General features: G+C 46.1%; 1 protein-coding gene across 2 annotated transcripts; it reads right to left on the bottom strand.

The window, feature by feature from the left end:
• Window positions 1-2,018: 2,018 nt before the first annotated feature.
• On the bottom strand, window positions 2,019-12,370 carry Pthlh (parathyroid hormone like hormone). Of its 2 annotated transcripts, none has more exons than XM_075981902.1 (4): window positions 11,710-12,369; window positions 11,396-11,520; window positions 5,398-5,814; window positions 2,019-2,498 (listed from the first exon to the last, which is right to left on the bottom strand). In XM_075981902.1, the coding sequence occupies exons 2-4, from the start codon at window positions 11,494-11,496 to the stop codon at window positions 2,489-2,491; spliced, it is 528 nt and encodes a 175-aa protein (XP_075838017.1). In that variant the 5' UTR covers window positions 11,497-11,520; window positions 11,710-12,369; the 3' UTR covers window positions 2,019-2,488. The 2 variants fall into 2 exon arrangements, with proteins under 2 accessions (XP_075838017.1, XP_075838018.1); XM_075981903.1 differs by having other exon boundaries at window positions 2,029-2,498; window positions 12,043-12,370.
• Between the last annotated feature and the right edge of the window lie 3,480 nt (window positions 12,371-15,850).

Genomic DNA, 15,850 nt, shown 5'->3' with positions numbered 1-15,850 from the left:
TTTAAACCTAACTCCACATTTGTAAGTATAGTGGGTGCTTAATTAACATCAGATAGATAAAGATTAAGTGCTCCGTGGTCAGGTTTAGCTTTCTTGTCGTAATTTTAGAGTACTTAGTGCACTTCACCTTTACCTAAATTGTTGGCGCTTTATGAAGATTGTCTAGGTCTAGACTAAGCAGTAGTGATGGAGAATGTAATCTGCTGCATTTATTTATGTTGTTTTCTAGTTTTCACTTTGTATTTGTATTTTTCTGAAGGTAGCCTTGTTCCCTTTGTCTTCCTGTCATATCATTCTTTAGTTCCGTGCTGCGCCACTGCCAGGGAAGCCAGTGTGTGTGTGGAGATAATGATGGGATTGATGAGGCTTTGCTAAGAATGGGTGGCAGGAGGCCACACGTTGCCTCTCTCCTGCTCCCAGCACCGGCATTCTTAGGAAGACAAACTTCAAAATGGCTTTCATTTTAAAGTCAACGGTGCCTCATTACCTGAGTATTTGCCAAGTAAGTATTCCAGAAACACACACCAAGGTTGAGACTCTCACCCGGAGTGCTGTAGAATGGTCTGTAGCTGTTTGGTGGAATGTTCCACGCACTTACATTAGGCAGGGCTAACCTCCGAACATCCCACTGACGTGAGCCGTCCCTGACACAAACGTAAGTGAAAAGAAGCACGCTAGCTCTTACTTGCCTGCCAGCGTAGGTTTGGAATCTGACAAACGATAAGAAGAATCTTGTTTTGAAGGCTGCGAGACTAAAGAGACAGTATTGACAAAGCCAGTCCAGCTCCTATTACAACCTCTGCATGTTCCTTTCTTTTTGCTTTTTAGAATACACATGGGTTTTGCAACTTTTCATAATTTTTTTGTAGACAGTGTTGTGTTGATGTGTGTAAATCAGTGCATTGGTGTGGAAGAGCCCTGAAGGAAGAAGTTACTGCATCTTCGTTCTTAAGTGCCCTCAGACTTCTATAGACACTGAATAGGAGCCTTGGCATGGGTAGATCTTTCCCGAGCATGTGTGTGTCTGGTTAATAGAGTTTGGGTTTGGATTTTGCTGGTGTATCTTATGCTGAACATGGTTAAAGAACACAGTTTCAAGCCAGGTGGTGGTGGTGCACACCTTCAACCCCAGCACTTGGAAGGCAGTAGCAGATGCGTCTCTGTGAGTTCAAGGCCAGTCTAGTCAGTCTGTGGAGTGAGTTCCAAGACAGCCAGAGATGGACAAAGGGACCCTGTCTTTAAAAACAACAAAACAAAACAAAACAGAACATGATTTCACCTGAACATAGAGCGAGGGAGCTCGAGTGACGTTCAGATGGAGGAGGCTTCCTGTGTGCTGTTGACATGCACGCAGACACGCAGCCTCGACCTGCATGCAGACACACAGAGCTGCTGTTGACATGCATGCAGACACGCAGAGCTGCTGTTGACATGCACGCAGACATGCAGAGCCGCTGTTGACATGCATGCAGACACGCAGAGCCTCCAGGGGCCGAAACTGCAGCCCAGAGACCCTCACCTCGGAGCCTTTCAGATCATCCTGCAGCTCCCAAACTACCCTCTCATCTTTCTCTGCTGGGAAACCCTACCCACAGAATTCCCGAGCAGATCTTTGTTACTGTTATGAGTGAGAGCAAACTCTCGCAAACTAAACTTTACATTGGCAAGATTTATTCAGAATCTTGAAGTCTTGGGCCCTCTTCTGTCTGGGTCTTCACTCTGGGCAGCCCTCTTCGACCTTTTCTCCTGACTTCTCTGTTGATTTTCTGCTCTTTCTTGTCTTCACTTCAGCTTGAAGTCCAGGTTATTCGGACATTCTATTGACTTGAACTGAAATATTGGACAAAGTACACTTTAAGTGGTTGTTAACTAAAAGTTAATGTGGGCATGTTGGAATAAATGCCCATATCAACATACTAAGCTTAGGACTATATTCAACTAGAATTTTTTTTTAAAAAGATGATATTGTGTTTTTCAGATGAGAAACTTTAAAGGATAAAATTCTCATTGTGATTCATGGTGTATTTAGATTATATTTTATTAGACATTCTTTACAAATTTAAAATATTGCCATTTTTACATGCACAGAGGGAAATCGATCTAGATCATTATATTTCAGCATTCATTAAAATCAACCACAAAATAGAGACACTTTTTCATGTTAAATTCACCAACATCCTCAGTATGTAAACCTAAAGTGCACTATGTTACAAAACATAGACAGAGTCAGCAGCACCAAGATACATTTACAAAATAAATACATCACTCGACAAAATAAATTATGGTAACAGTGATAATAATAATTGGATTAGCCTTGGCAAAAAAAAAAGAAAAAATATTCACATGACCAATGTGCAGTTTCCTGGGGAGACAGTTGGATCCCAATGCATTTACAGTATGTACAGGCAATAAATATGTCTAATACTTTCCATATGTTTACTATTACAAAATCCTGTAACGTGTCCTTGGAAGATCTGCGATGAAAATTTCAAGGCGTCCTGTGAAGACAAGGAAGGGGAGGAATAGAGGTTAGTCTCCCTCACAGACGGGACAACCTGCAGTAAAAATGAGAACGAGATTCAGTGGGAAGAGAAGGTGGGACCTCAAGTCGTACCCTATGGGAGATACCCGTCTCAGGAACCTCGGCTATGGGTAGAGTCCTGGATCCAACTGAAAAGCCAGCGTGGCACAGACAGAAAGGAGGGCCTGAATATCTAACCATAGTCGGCCAGAAAAGGAGAGCTGCCATGTCTGGCAGTCGGCATGTGGGGAAAGAGGCTGGGTGAAGAGCCCGGAGATGGAGCTAGGCTGGAGCTCCGGACATCAACACTCCTCACTTCGAGTGAGGTGCGTGTGGGGTGTGGCCCCACACAGGAGGTGGAGTTAAACAGAACATGTTCGTATAAAATGACCTGTCACTTTGGAGCTGTCTTGATACATTTGTAATGAGACTGCTACTGGATCTTAGTATACAATGCGAGGTTCTCACTACATAGCCTGGGCCAATCTCAAGCTTGCAATCCTCCTGCCTCAGCCTCCCAAGTACTGGGATTACAGGTGTGCACCACTCCACTCCACATAAAAGTTTATTTCCAATGATGAGATCCCTGGGAATAACTCGAGGGGCCATTGCTCTGTCTGCGATGACTCAGAGCTGGTGCTGGGGTCCATGCATTTCCTAATTAGTGTGATGACTGCAGAGACAGTGTGCTGGGGGGGGGGGCGCTGGAGCTTTGGGGCTGGCTCTCTGTGCAGCATTTCAGTGATGAACACACACTCATTTCTAAGGAAACGGTTTCAGGCTAGGAAGGAACTGACTGTGTCACTGGCAGGCGGATGTGTGTGGGTGTGAGAGTCAAACGCTTTGGACCGTGTTGGAGTGTCGCACTGCAGCTTAGAGGAAGAAAAGCTGTCAACGGGTCGGGTGTCTTGAGGGGATGACTCGTCCCCGGTAGTGTTGGTTGTAATAGTTAAACAGCCCCTAACTGTGAAGAAAAGGAGAGTTTAAGATGGATATTTGAGCTGGATGGATGTTAGCAGTAAAGCAAAATAAATAAATAATACTTCAAAATGCACTCATCTGAGTATTGTGCTGACTAAAATGTATCTCACTAAATGCACTCATCTGTGTATTGCGCTGACTAAAATGTATCTCACTAAATGCACTCATCTGTGTATTGCGCTGACTAAAATGTATCTCACTAAATGGCATGGACTGAACTGAGTTAAAGAGTAACAAAAGTGGGAATCAATAGTATTTCAAACAATTATTTTTCCCAAACATAAACGAAAAGGAAACAATATTTCGAGGACTAAATTTCCGCCCTATCTAGGCCTTACTTGGATCTTTCTGAATTCTTCTTTATAAAAGGTACATATTTGGAAAAGCCAAGTAAAAGATATTACATGGCCAGCTTGAAAGTAGGCATGTGTGTGTGCACGTGTTTGTGCGTGTGTGCACATGTTTGTGTGTGCATGTGTTTGTGTGTGTGCATGTGTTTGTGTGTGTGCATGTGTTTGTGTGTATGCATGTGTTTGTGTGTATGTGTGTGTTTGTGTGTGTGCATGTGTTTGTGTGTGTGTGTGTGCTTGTGTGTGTACGTGTGTGTTTGTGTGTGTGCATGTGTTTGTGTGTGTGCATGTGTTTGTGTGTGTGCGTGTGTTTGTGTGTGTGCATGTGTTTGTGTGTGTGCGTGTGCTTGTGTGGACGTGTGTGTTTGTGTGTGTGCGTGTGCTTGTGTGTACGTGTGTGTACGTGTGTGTGCGTGTGCTTGTGAATGTGCCTTGTGATAGCAGGTGCTTGCAGCCGTGTAATCTCATCTACCTCTCACTTAACTCCATGCACTTGGAGCTTCTTTCCAGAAGACGAGTGTCTTGGACTGAGCCTTCATTCGCTCAAGGTGGTGGATGCTGATGTTGGACCTAAGACCTAACCCTGAGTTACTCTGCTTTACAACCCGGAGTGCCTTGAGCTCCTGCATCTGTGTGTGAAGGGTAAGCCAGCTTCGAGATGTGATATCTCCTTACTTCCTACTGTGTTACTAAGGGAAGTGATGCCAACTTGCTGATACAGAAGGATGAGGAAAACTTAGGTCTAAGACTGAAACGTCAGAAACCATTCCTTCTCCTTGAGCTGGTAGAAACCAGAAGTAGATGTAATTAAAAATCCAATAAATTCCGAAAAAATAACTTAATTTGTTTATGTCAAAACAAGTCAGAAATGTAATGAAATACATTTCATTAAATATTGTGTGAATGGCTCAGAAGTGCTTATGTGATAACCTGCCTGGCCATGTTGGTGGAGATTATCAAGGGCTTCTGAGTTCTTCCTTGAAGAGAAGGAAAGAAAATAAAAAACTAGTAGGAAGGTTTTCCAAGATGTCGACATGGGGAAGATGTATAATTTCCCAGTCAACCATGAGGAGGCTCACTAGGTTCAGAAACGCAGGTAAGAAATGGAATTGCTAAAACTCTGTTGGCGGGGAATGCTTTTTGTGCCAGCATTTAAGAGGTTAGGGCGGGAGGATGACTTTGAGCTCACAGTCAGTCTGGGCTATGAGGAAGAACCTGCCTCAGGATAAACAAACAAACAAACAAACAAACCAGAAGGAAAAAGGGAAGGGGAAGGAGAGGAGGGGAGGGGAGAGGATGGAGGAGGAAGGAAAGAAGAAGGTAAAGGAAGGGGAATACTGGAAGGAAGGAAAGTTGGGCTGGAGGCAGGGAAATGGGGAAATTAAATTGTTTAGTGGAGTAATAATGAATAGGGCTGGGAGCGTGGCCTATATTGGTTTTAAATCATGCAGCCACAGATCGAGATACAGAATCAGAGAAAGTTCTTGATATGTTGGACCATGGCAGAGGGAGGCAGGGGGCCCTGCTGAACACAGGGGCTGGTACCTTGAGCTGGGTTCCAGCGAGGTTTTGGAGGTGTGAGGCAGAGGGTCCTCAAGCAGGCCGTTCCCAGATATGCTTGGCCAGGCAGACCGAGTCCTTCGCTTCTTCTTCTCCTGCTCCTTGCGCTTCCCGGGTTTGCTCTTCTTCTTCTTCCCAGGTGTTTTGAGCGGCTGTTCTTTGTACGTCTCCACCTTGTTGGTTTCCTGAGTTAGGTATCTGCCCTCGTCATCTGACCCGAACCGCACGGGGTGGTTTTTGGTGTTGGGAGCAGGCTTGGAGTTGGGGGACACCTCCGAGGTAGCTCTGATTTCGGCTGTGTGAATCTCCGCAATCAAGTGGTGGAGGAAGAAACGGCGGCGCAAGTCTTGGATGGACTTGCCCTTGTCATGCAGTAGCTGATGCTCTGATACCGCGCGTTTTCTGTAAGGAGAGAAGGCAGGGTCAGCAGAGTCCCCAGGGCACTGCTAGCGGGTCCTTGCAGGGGTAAATTGGGGGAGTAACTGACTTCTGGATCAGTGAAGGGAGATAAGAAGTAGAGACCTAGGAGCCAGCCCCCAAGTCTCTCCATGGTGGTAACAGGAGTATGCTGTATAAATGGGGGTCATCTGTATAAAGTAAAGGGGTCCTCAAATTCAGTTCCCATGCCTGCCGCAAATCATACGCAGACTAGACAGAGATGAGGCTCAGTCACAAAGCCCCTGCTCAGAGTGTGTGAGGTCCTGGGTTTAGTCTTCAGCACCAGAAATACATAATAAAAAAATAAAATAAAAAATTGTTCTGACGTATTGCTGCAGAAGATCTAAATATGAGATGGACCCTAATCACGACCATCTGATCATGCTCCCCAAAATTCTGTTGGAGAAACAAACCCAGGTGACCAGCTGCCTGCTTTTCTGGGATAGAGCCCATCCCAGGAGATGCAAATGAATTGCTCTAAGTGAGCATCCTCCAAGCTTACACACACACACACACACACACACACACACACACACACACACACACACGACCTTGATAGCATAAACAGCTGAACACTACAAGTGTGAACGAAAGAGGCAAGAAGGCTGAGGGAGAATTGAAAAAGAATGGTTGTCTAGGCAACCAGGGGGCCCAGATGCAAGAGTGTAACATGTATGATCAGTCACCAGGAACATGTGTGTGCAGGAGGAGGGAAAGGGGGAAATAGAAATAAAAAGTTTTCCCCTCGAGGAGCAGCAGGAGGTCTATCTCCGGACTCCTCCGCCCCAATGAGACCCCTCTATTCCTTTGGTGTGTTACTGTTTTCTTTTTAAATCTCAGGGACTCAGTATGATGGGGAATACTATAGTTCTAGTGCTTGGGGGGCTGAGCCAGGGGGATTGCCTTGCATTTGAGGCCATCTATATCTTAGGATGACACACAATGCTCTTGTCGCTTCAATTTACACAGTCTTATTTTTCTTTCTTTCCTTTCCTATTTATTTGTTTATTTTAGGTAGGGTCTTACTATGTAGTCAAGCTGCCCTGGAAGACTCTATGGATCCTAGGTTGGCCTAAATCCCTCTTCAGCCTCTTGAGTGCTGGGCTCACAGTTGCGCACCATCGCCTAACGTTTTAAATTAAGCTTTAGACCAAACCCCAGCCTCCACCTGTGGTCCAGCTGTCTGAAAAGGCTTCTCTTCAGAAGTATCCGGGTGTACTTCGCAGGCCTACTCTATGAGCATCCTTCCTTTGCTCCCACAAGAGTGTTTGAGGCCTTCATGTCTTTTTAATAGAACTCCATCAACTCCTCAGAGAAGCAGGGGAATAGTAACCAGCTTCATTAGGCCCATTTTAAAGATGGGAGATTTGAGGTGTGGAGAGGAGATGTTCTTTTCATAAAGCAGGGTTCTGGTTCTTGAAAGTCAAGACTATCTTCTTAAGCCCCCCAACACTTTCTCAAGCCTAAGTGATGCAGAAGCAAGCACCGCAGAGAGGAAACAAGAAGTGTGGGGCACAGCATAGCAAGCCCATGACAGTGGGCTGACGCCATGGAAAAGGATCATCATTCTTGAAGACCAACTCCTCCGAAAGTCATTTCCATCACCGAAATGAGAGGATTCTCAGAGCTCAGTTTCTTGTTGGGGGTAGGGTGGGATCAGAATACCAGATTCCTGGTAGTATTTTGGTATGGGGACTGACTTTAAGCAATATAGGTTATTTTAAAAAAAAAGACATGACTTCATGGAAAGGAATTTAACAGGAGCCTGGTTTAAATGAGGCATGAAGGAGGCTCTCTTCCTTTCTGAAGGTGCCACATGTGAACAGATTAAAATTCTCTTACTCTGGTAATAGTTAGTAATCTGGAAACTTTTAACAGGCTACAGATTTGAGGTTTGGGTACAATGTATTTATATCCTCTAATAACATTTTTAAAAGACAGGATGACTCTAATGGTGGTTCTCAAACTCCTGCAGGTTGGTGAGTATCTTCTAACAAAATGTTACATTAAAAAGAAACATTTGCTGGTAATGAATCATTCTAGAGACTTTTATTTCTTTCCCAATTCCTGGCCGTTTTATTTTAATGTCCAAGCTTATTGATTGCAGAGTTCAATTCTATCTGAACTTGGAGCCAAGCCTTTCTGTTTGAATCAAGTCACCATTGCCCCTTCCTCTGTGACTGGCATGGGTGTCTGTCACCTTGGCCAGCCTGGCAGTCATGAGTCATGGCACCTTCACAGCTCAAGAGCTGTGCTTTCCCAGGGTGGTTCTCAGGGGAAATGCAACAATGGTCCATTCTTGGGTTTTATAAAATTCATGTAGTAAGGTGTTTGGTATCTTTCCCATGAGGTGCAAGGTTTTTTATCTTTGTTTGAGAAGATATTGTTAGCATGGTAGAAAACACATTTAAAATTTTTTCTGGTGTGCATTTTTTGCAGTATCCCTGGGAATGACCCTGAACTTCTGGTCTTCCTGCCCTTAGCTCTCCAGTGCTGGGATTAGAAGGTACCACCATGCCTATTTTACATGATGCTGGGGACTGAACACGGGGATTCTCCCATACGAGGCAAGCACGCTATTATCTGAGCCACTCACCCAGCCTAGAGAACACACATTTTCTTAGATGCTAATCTTATGCACAGTTATACAAACTACTTAAAATCTTAAATACAACTGTAGCTACACATATCTGTCTGAGAAACTGCTTTAGAGGAGTAGAAGGACAGGGAAAATAAGGTCCAGGAAATGATCTATTTCCAAAATAAGATAAAAGATGACGCAGATGATTGACATGAACTAGCAGCATAGATCTTGGTGGTATGCAATAAATGAAGGGGTTTTCAATGTAGATGACTCTGAAACACCTCAGCTGCGAATACGACATCAATCTTTGTTGCTCACGAATTCTGTAAACACCTCATAGCACAGTGGCTTGCAAGGGTCTTATTACAGACCTGAGAAAAGTGAGTACATTATACTTTATCTTCTTTGATGATTGTTTAAAAAAGATAAAAATTTGGGCAAAATGTTTAACAGAGGTAACTTGGGCTTTAGTCAAAATAGCAGTTCTGATAGAAAGAAAAAAAAAAACCCTCTCAAGGGAGTTTCCAAGGAGGGCAATGGAGCGCTGAGGAGCTATCAAGGAATGGAAGCAGCAGTCATGGAAAATTTTCTGCCCGCAGCAGCTTGAGGGTGCTGATGTGAGGATTGGGGGCGCACTAGGAGTCTGAGGACACAGAGTTAGGGTGTCAGAGCTGGTGTGACTCACAGCGCTCCCTTCCAACCCTCTGACTCAGTCAGACTAGACCCAATCTGGCCTAAGCAAGACAGCCCAGGGCTTCCGTGCCATGCCAGACACGGAGGACCCTCTCGCCACTGTGTTCATCCTCATCACTGCATCCATGCACCCCAACTTAGTAGTTGCTAACTTGGTCACGAGCTAATAATTATTAATATCCCTTTACAGCTTAAGAGGCACACTATGATAATAGCCTTCTATCTCTAAAAGGTACTGATTTCCAGCTTTAAGAAATCAATACTTCTTAAACAGTGTTCCTGAAACTGGATATTAATATGGCTCGATGGTAAGTTAAGATTTCTTTCAAGGAGCTAGCCCGATCTTGGGAATAGCAGAGAAATGTTTTGTCCAGCACACAGAGTACACTGTTGCTTGGCAGCCATAATAATAATAATAATAATAATAATAATAATAATAATAATAATAAAAAATAATTTATAATAAAGAGGTTTTTTGAAAAATCTGTTTAACTGTGATGATTTAATAAAAAATCATTTGCCAATGATTTCAACTCCCTTGACAAACCTCAGCTGTGATGTGATGAACTATATTAGGCATCAGGTGTGTGTGTGTGTCTCGTAGTTTTTAATAACCGTAGCTAAGTGTGAGCATTTAACTACAATATTATATTTCACCTACCAACAGAACCGGAGCAGAGTCCCTGGCTGACAATTGGAAAGTTTTGTAAGGTGCAACAAAGAAAGAGTTAAAAATAGCTCTCAGGACAGCCTGGTCTATTTTTACGCTGTCATTGTAGACGCAAGCATGGCTCATTTACTCTTTCTCTAAAGAGAAAATAGGTATTAAGCAACTTTAAAGAAAAAGTTGGCTCTGCTCCAAGACAGAAATTCTTAGCCAATAAATACAGTATGTAAGTGTGCCTTTAAAAAAAAATCCAGTTCATCTATATTTATATTTGGATGTTAGGTAATTGAATTTCACACAAGTCTCAAAATGAGCAAAAAGTTTGAAGACAGTTTTCCGAAACAGGCAGCAGAACACTCACTCTTGGGACACAATACTGCTCTATCTCCAGTACAATGTTCTACACAACTCGCCTTAGGAGATTCATAATAGATTTTCATTTTGGTGCCAAGATCCAGACATGTCTAAAGTAATTTCATTTAAAGATTTTCTGCCGAACTAATAAGAATAGACCCAAAGCAGGCACAGAACAGTTGCCTTTTTGTACACCCTCGGGAATTTACATGAAGCACCAGGAACCTCCTGTAAATACTAGGTAGATATTACTGTTTCTATTGTGAGGAGAGAAAATCCTCCTTAATGCCTTCTCCAGAACCAACCTCTGTTCAGTTCTTCAACTTTATGGTTTTCCCATCCCGAACACGGAGTCTGCTGCTGAGAGAGCAGCCCAAAAACGGTGTTATATATAAGTCGATGAACTGCTATGCCCAATATACTGCGAAGACAGCCAGACTCAAGCGCGCTGACAACTTCCCAAACACTGCAGCGATATTTTGCTGGTGTAATTAGATGTATGCTTATCTCAAAGTAAAAAAAAAAAAATCACTTTTCTTTAAAAAAAAATCAACTGAGAATGTCCATCCAAACACAAGCTTTCAGTCCACAATGCAAATATTTCGATTCTGGATTAAAGAACCGCTAGCAATAATTCCAGAAAAAAGAAAGTTTCCACGCCTAAAGTCCATTTTGGAGGCAAGTACGCCAGCCTTCCTGAATGATATCGATACTAAAGTTGGCAGTTTGCCACTGAAAAGTTGCTACTACTAAATTATATAATATGATTCGTTATGTAACACAGTCCAGTTTTATATGCTTAAAATTATGTCATTCATAATAAAACTAGACACAAGGTTTTTGCTTTCCACAGACAAACTGCCACCCACATTTAGACGTACCCACGCGCGCTCACACAAGCACACAAGCGGCTCTGGAATCCCTCCACTTTCTGCTGAGTTTCTGAACCTTGGACTGGTAAAGGAACCCCTGCAGGCAGAGAGCTTGCGGGCAGAGATTCAGGGAGAGGCTCCCTCTTACGGAAAGATACATCAAGCTGTCTTTTGCCTGTTTAAGTGTCTCACCAGTTCTTCAGATGACTCTCCTGGGCACAGCCCCTTGGTAGCAGGTACCCAGGGTGTCTAACTCAGGCTGGGAGCATCAGGGATGGCTCCGAGCCCTGGGCATCGGCATGGCTCCAGCCTGGCCACCTCTGGTACTGGCCTTCCCCTGCCCTACCCTGCGCCCCGGGAAGCCTGGGTACTTACAGTCGGCGGCTGAGTCCCTCCACCGAGCGCCCGCAGGAGGGCACGGAGTAGCTGAGCAGGAATACCAGGACGCTCCACTGCTGAACCAGCCTCCGCAGCATCGTGCAGCTCGCTGGCTCTGGGACCTGCAAGAGGGGAACCTGAGGGTCAGTCCGGCTCTCCATCTCTTCCTCGCACTGCCCCGCTCCCTCTTCTGGATGCCCATGACTTCCCAACAGACACTCCAATGTCGAGAGCATCTCACAAGTTACAAGGAAAAAGAAAACAAGAAAAAGAAAGCGAAAAAAGTTTCTTGTAAGCCCCCGAACACTTACTTCTGTAGGAATCAGCGCCTCCAACTGTGCCTCTCCCAAACCACACAGGCAAAAAGGGACCAGAGGGGAAAAAAGCAACCCGAGAGCTTCCTCTGAAAGAAGAGCGAAAACCCGAGCGTTTTACACAGGCGTCGGGGATGCGTGGCGCGTTGCTGTGGCTCCCATAGCAATGCCTAATTAGTCTTGGCGGCAGTAGTCTGGGGTTCCTGGGGCAGGGTAATCCCCTTCCTCAAACGCGAGTGTCCCGCGGGAGTCAACTGCCCTGCGACCCGGGCCTCTGGGTGCACAGCCACTTGCGGGAGAGCGCGTATATATACATAGCTGTCGGTCTACCTCCTCCGGTGGGCTGGTTGCTTCCGGAAAGTTGATTCCACAACGCCCTTGAACAAGTTGCAGGCGCGCGTGTCGTGGATGCGAGGGCCAGGTGGCCGTGAGGGCGGGTTCCGGCGGCGGGGCGGAGCGGCCCAGCTGGGGCGGTGCAGGTTGGAGAGGAGCTGCGAGCCCAGCCCGAAAAGGTTCACACGCTCTGGGGCCAACCTGCTGAGAAATGAGCTAGTCGCAAAGAGGTGGCGCCCGAGGAACGCGCGCCGGCGGAGCAAGGGCGAGCTGGCCGGCGGGGGCGGGGAACACAGGGGAGCCCGAGCCACCGAGCCCCACCCCAGCCCCAGCCCCGCGTGGGCCGATCTGAAGCTTTCCGCCTCGTGACCCGGCCTGCTGCCGCCTGAGTTGTAGGTCCAGGAGCCCAGGTCGCCAAAAGCGGGCAAAGAGGGAGAACCGGTGGCCTGAGAATCCCAGGAGTCCCAAGCCCGCCGGCAAGCTCGCACTCTTGCAAGCCAGCATTCCTGCCTGGCCTGGCCTCTACTGGGGAGGGGACCATCTGCTAGCATCCAGGAGAGCAAAAGCGATTTCTGGCCTCGCTGTTTGGGAAGGGTTGGGGACATCACATCTGGAGTGGGTTCAAGAAAGAGTGTATGGTCAAGGATGAAGACCCCCTTTGGGATTTTAGAGGACTGGGAGCGTACACTGAGTCCTGACCCACCCTTCCTCTGATAACCTACTGTATGCCCAGCTATAGGTTCACCCTCTCCCAGCTGCTCCAGCTTCTCAATTCTGCTGGGCTTGGGAGAAAGCTGTGAGTTCCTGGGTCTTATCACATAGCAAAGTGTCCAGCGACGTGGGTGTGGATACCGGTTCCCCCAGGTCCTAGATCCTGCAAAATGAATGCGGGAGCCACTCAAAAGAACTTTGCCTTCTAGAAAGGCCTTCTGGTAGGTTTCATCTGTGCCTCTTGGAGGCTCCTGTGATTCAGACATTTAAGATGATTGGGAGGCTGACCATTGTCAGGCCTGAGCTGTCCGTCCCCCCTCCCCCCACGCTCTACAGACTTCTAGGAGGGGCGAAGCATGAACTCCTCACCCATCCCCTCCCCTGCGGTACTGCTGCAGGCCAGCAGTTAAGACTTTCAGCTGTCTTGGGTGGGGTCCCCTCTCATCAGAAGCCCTTGTCTCCCTCCCTCGGTTCCTTTATACTTCGTACTTGTTAAAAAAAAAATTGGCTTCCTCCCACCTTAAAAAGAAAACCGGGAATTTCCAGAACTTCCTTTAAGTGGTTAAGAATTTGTAACTGTTAGACCTGTTTGTATGGCATGAACAGACAACCTTTGAACTTGGAGCACTTCGTGGTAGAACCCCCTCCCCCAAAGCCCTAGTTCTGAGAGCTGAAGTGGGGGAGACCCGTTAGAGGAAAGGAAGGGGCTCACAAATGAGGTTCTTGAGACTCTTTAACATTAAAATGATAGTATTTGCTTCCACACCAAGAAAAAAAAAAGATCCAAAGGTACTTTGCCAAGTCTCAAATTACTCTGACTTTAAAAAAAAATTTTATCCTCCCTCAATAAAAGGTTGAAACAAAATCTAGATTCAAAATACTAAGTGGTTTAGGTTGTATATACATCCTGCATGCAGGCGCACACTGTGAGCTAGCAGCTGAGATCTGTACACTGCTTTGCTTGATGGTGATTTTTTTTCTAACTAGAGAAAATTGACCCTCTTCTCCCTCCCTCCTTTCGCTACTCTGTGCCCACTCATGTTTCTGATGCTAATGGAAAAACGTCATCCATTTTTAAAGAATTTCCTCTACTCCACGCGAAGAAAGAAGCTATAGAGAAAACATAGACAAAGGACAAATAAGTAACCTTATCTTCTCCTAACACTAGCCTTTCCCTTGAGTTTCAACCTCCTTTAAGTTCTGGCGGAAGAAGGGAGAGCCTGTCGGTCTCTTAGAAATATTTGTTCTGTAAAATCAGGTCTTTAATGAATTAAAAGCTTCCTCTGTGCAGTGTTTTCAGCTTTTAGAAAGCAGGCTGTCCCTCCGGTGGCCCTTGTTCATTTCTTGCTGAAGTTTTTAAACTGAATTTGAATTTCGTGAGTAAACTCCCCTCAGCATCTATCTGATACCGCAAAGGGTCTTTTCTGATATTACAGTCTAACTCCCAATCATGCTCAGGACGTGGGCAGGCAGGAAGCATGGTGGGAACCCAGCCTGCAGGCTCATGAACAGGTCATGGGTCTGACCAGGTGAGAACGTTACTTCCTGTCACACAAACGCGGTGTGACAAACAGGAGGCCCTGAAGGTCTGTCTCTCCTGGTCCACATGTATGGCAACCCTCAGCTCAAGAGCAGTCTTTACGCTTCCCTTTCCACCTCCAGCGTCAGTGCGGGTCCCACACCCCTTAACTTCATGCTACCACCGGTTTACAGGTGTTACCTGCATGTTTCTTCTTCAGAAAGGAATAAACAGAAAACTAAAAGTTGCCACATTCTGTCTTCCTTTTTGGGTCAAATAATAAGCAAAGAAATAAACATTAGATTTACCTGTTTGAATCATGCACTTGGATTTAGGATTAGTAAAAAGGTTTCACATCTGCCTGCCAAGGAGGGTCTTCTAAAACCCATGAAACCAAACAAACACATCATTTCTCTCCTCTGGCCACTTTCTAATGATAAAGAGAAGTTATCACTTCAGCGGGGTCCTCATTTGTTTCCACGGGATCTCTGCTCTGAGGACAGAAGGAGGCAGGGTCAGCTGACCTCAAGGTTGCCAAAAGGAAAAGGAATGTGAGGTTTGTGTGTCCGCAGAGGAGGAAGGCACTGGCCCGTGATCAGTTTGTAGTGGGTGGGGCTCGTTAATACCTGGAAGGCTGCTCCTGGGAGGGGTTGATCTGTGTGCCAGGTAGCTGCAATCCCCTTGTTATTAGAAAAGTGGAGCCCACCTGGACGATGACCTGTTTTCTCCACCTGGGAGACGCTGACCCATCCAGACACTCCTAGGTGGGGCCCAAGAAGATGTGAGATGGAAAGATCTTAGGAAAATGGACTCCTGATCCACACTTGTGTGCATGCACACCCATGGCTAGCAAGACGTATTTGAGGAAGAAGGAGAGGAGAGGAGAGGAGGGATGGAGAGAGAGAGAGAGAGAGAGAGAGAGAGAGAGAGAAAGAGAGAGAGAGAGAGAGATATCATTTGGGCTGTAGTCACTGGAAGCCCTTTGCTGAGTCAAGTCCTTGGTTCCCCTGAGCAGACAGCTCTGGACTTGCCTGTGACCACAAAGAGGCTTCGAAGACACCCCTTTTTAAAGGACAACCCACAATCAGAACATCTCTTGCCATCCTTTAGAAACTTCTAGTCATGGCCCGCTTCCAAGTGAACCCAGCGGCCCCACTGGCTTGCCTAGAAGGCCTCATGTCCCCTAGTATAACCAATCAACTTGCAGTCTGTCCTTGGGGCGGCCCCTGTGTCAGGCGCCTACCATCTCAGGCAGGAGCACTTCCAGATATAGGCATGTAGGTGAGGTCTTGCGCCTGTTTTGCTTCTAGCCGCTGGGTGTATGGCTCTGGGGCCTGTCTGCTTTTCCTGGATTGTTCGTCAGACTAAGGCCATGACAGAGCATGACCTCCTCCCTGGCTTCCTCTGACTTTGTTTAGCAGATAGCAAGAAGAGGCCAAGTGCCCTAGGGAACGCATCTTAGGTGTGTGGGGAAGGGGTGGGGGTGTTACAGCAGCAGAATGTAACAGCTTACACCTCCATTTCCAGGGAGGAGGCAGCTTGGCCTTAAGGACTAAACGGAAGACTGGGTGGGAG

The sequence above is a fragment of the Microtus pennsylvanicus genome, chromosome 8 (assembly GCF_037038515.1).
Source record: "Microtus pennsylvanicus isolate mMicPen1 chromosome 8, mMicPen1.hap1, whole genome shotgun sequence".
Taxonomy (NCBI): Eukaryota; Metazoa; Chordata; class Mammalia; order Rodentia; family Cricetidae; genus Microtus; species Microtus pennsylvanicus.
Note: the sequence above shows the minus strand (reverse complement) of the source record. Positions and strands in the feature narration are given on the sequence as shown.

Coding starts and splice junctions, on each gene's coding strand:
- Pthlh (XM_075981903.1), bottom strand. CDS start 11,496: ATGCTGCGGAGGCTGGTTCAGCAGTGGAGCGTCCTGGTATTCCTGCTC. Junction 5,815..11,395: donor GAGGGACTCAGCCGCCGACT/GTAAGTACCCAG, acceptor CTCTCCTTACAG/AAAACGCGCGGTATCAGAGC.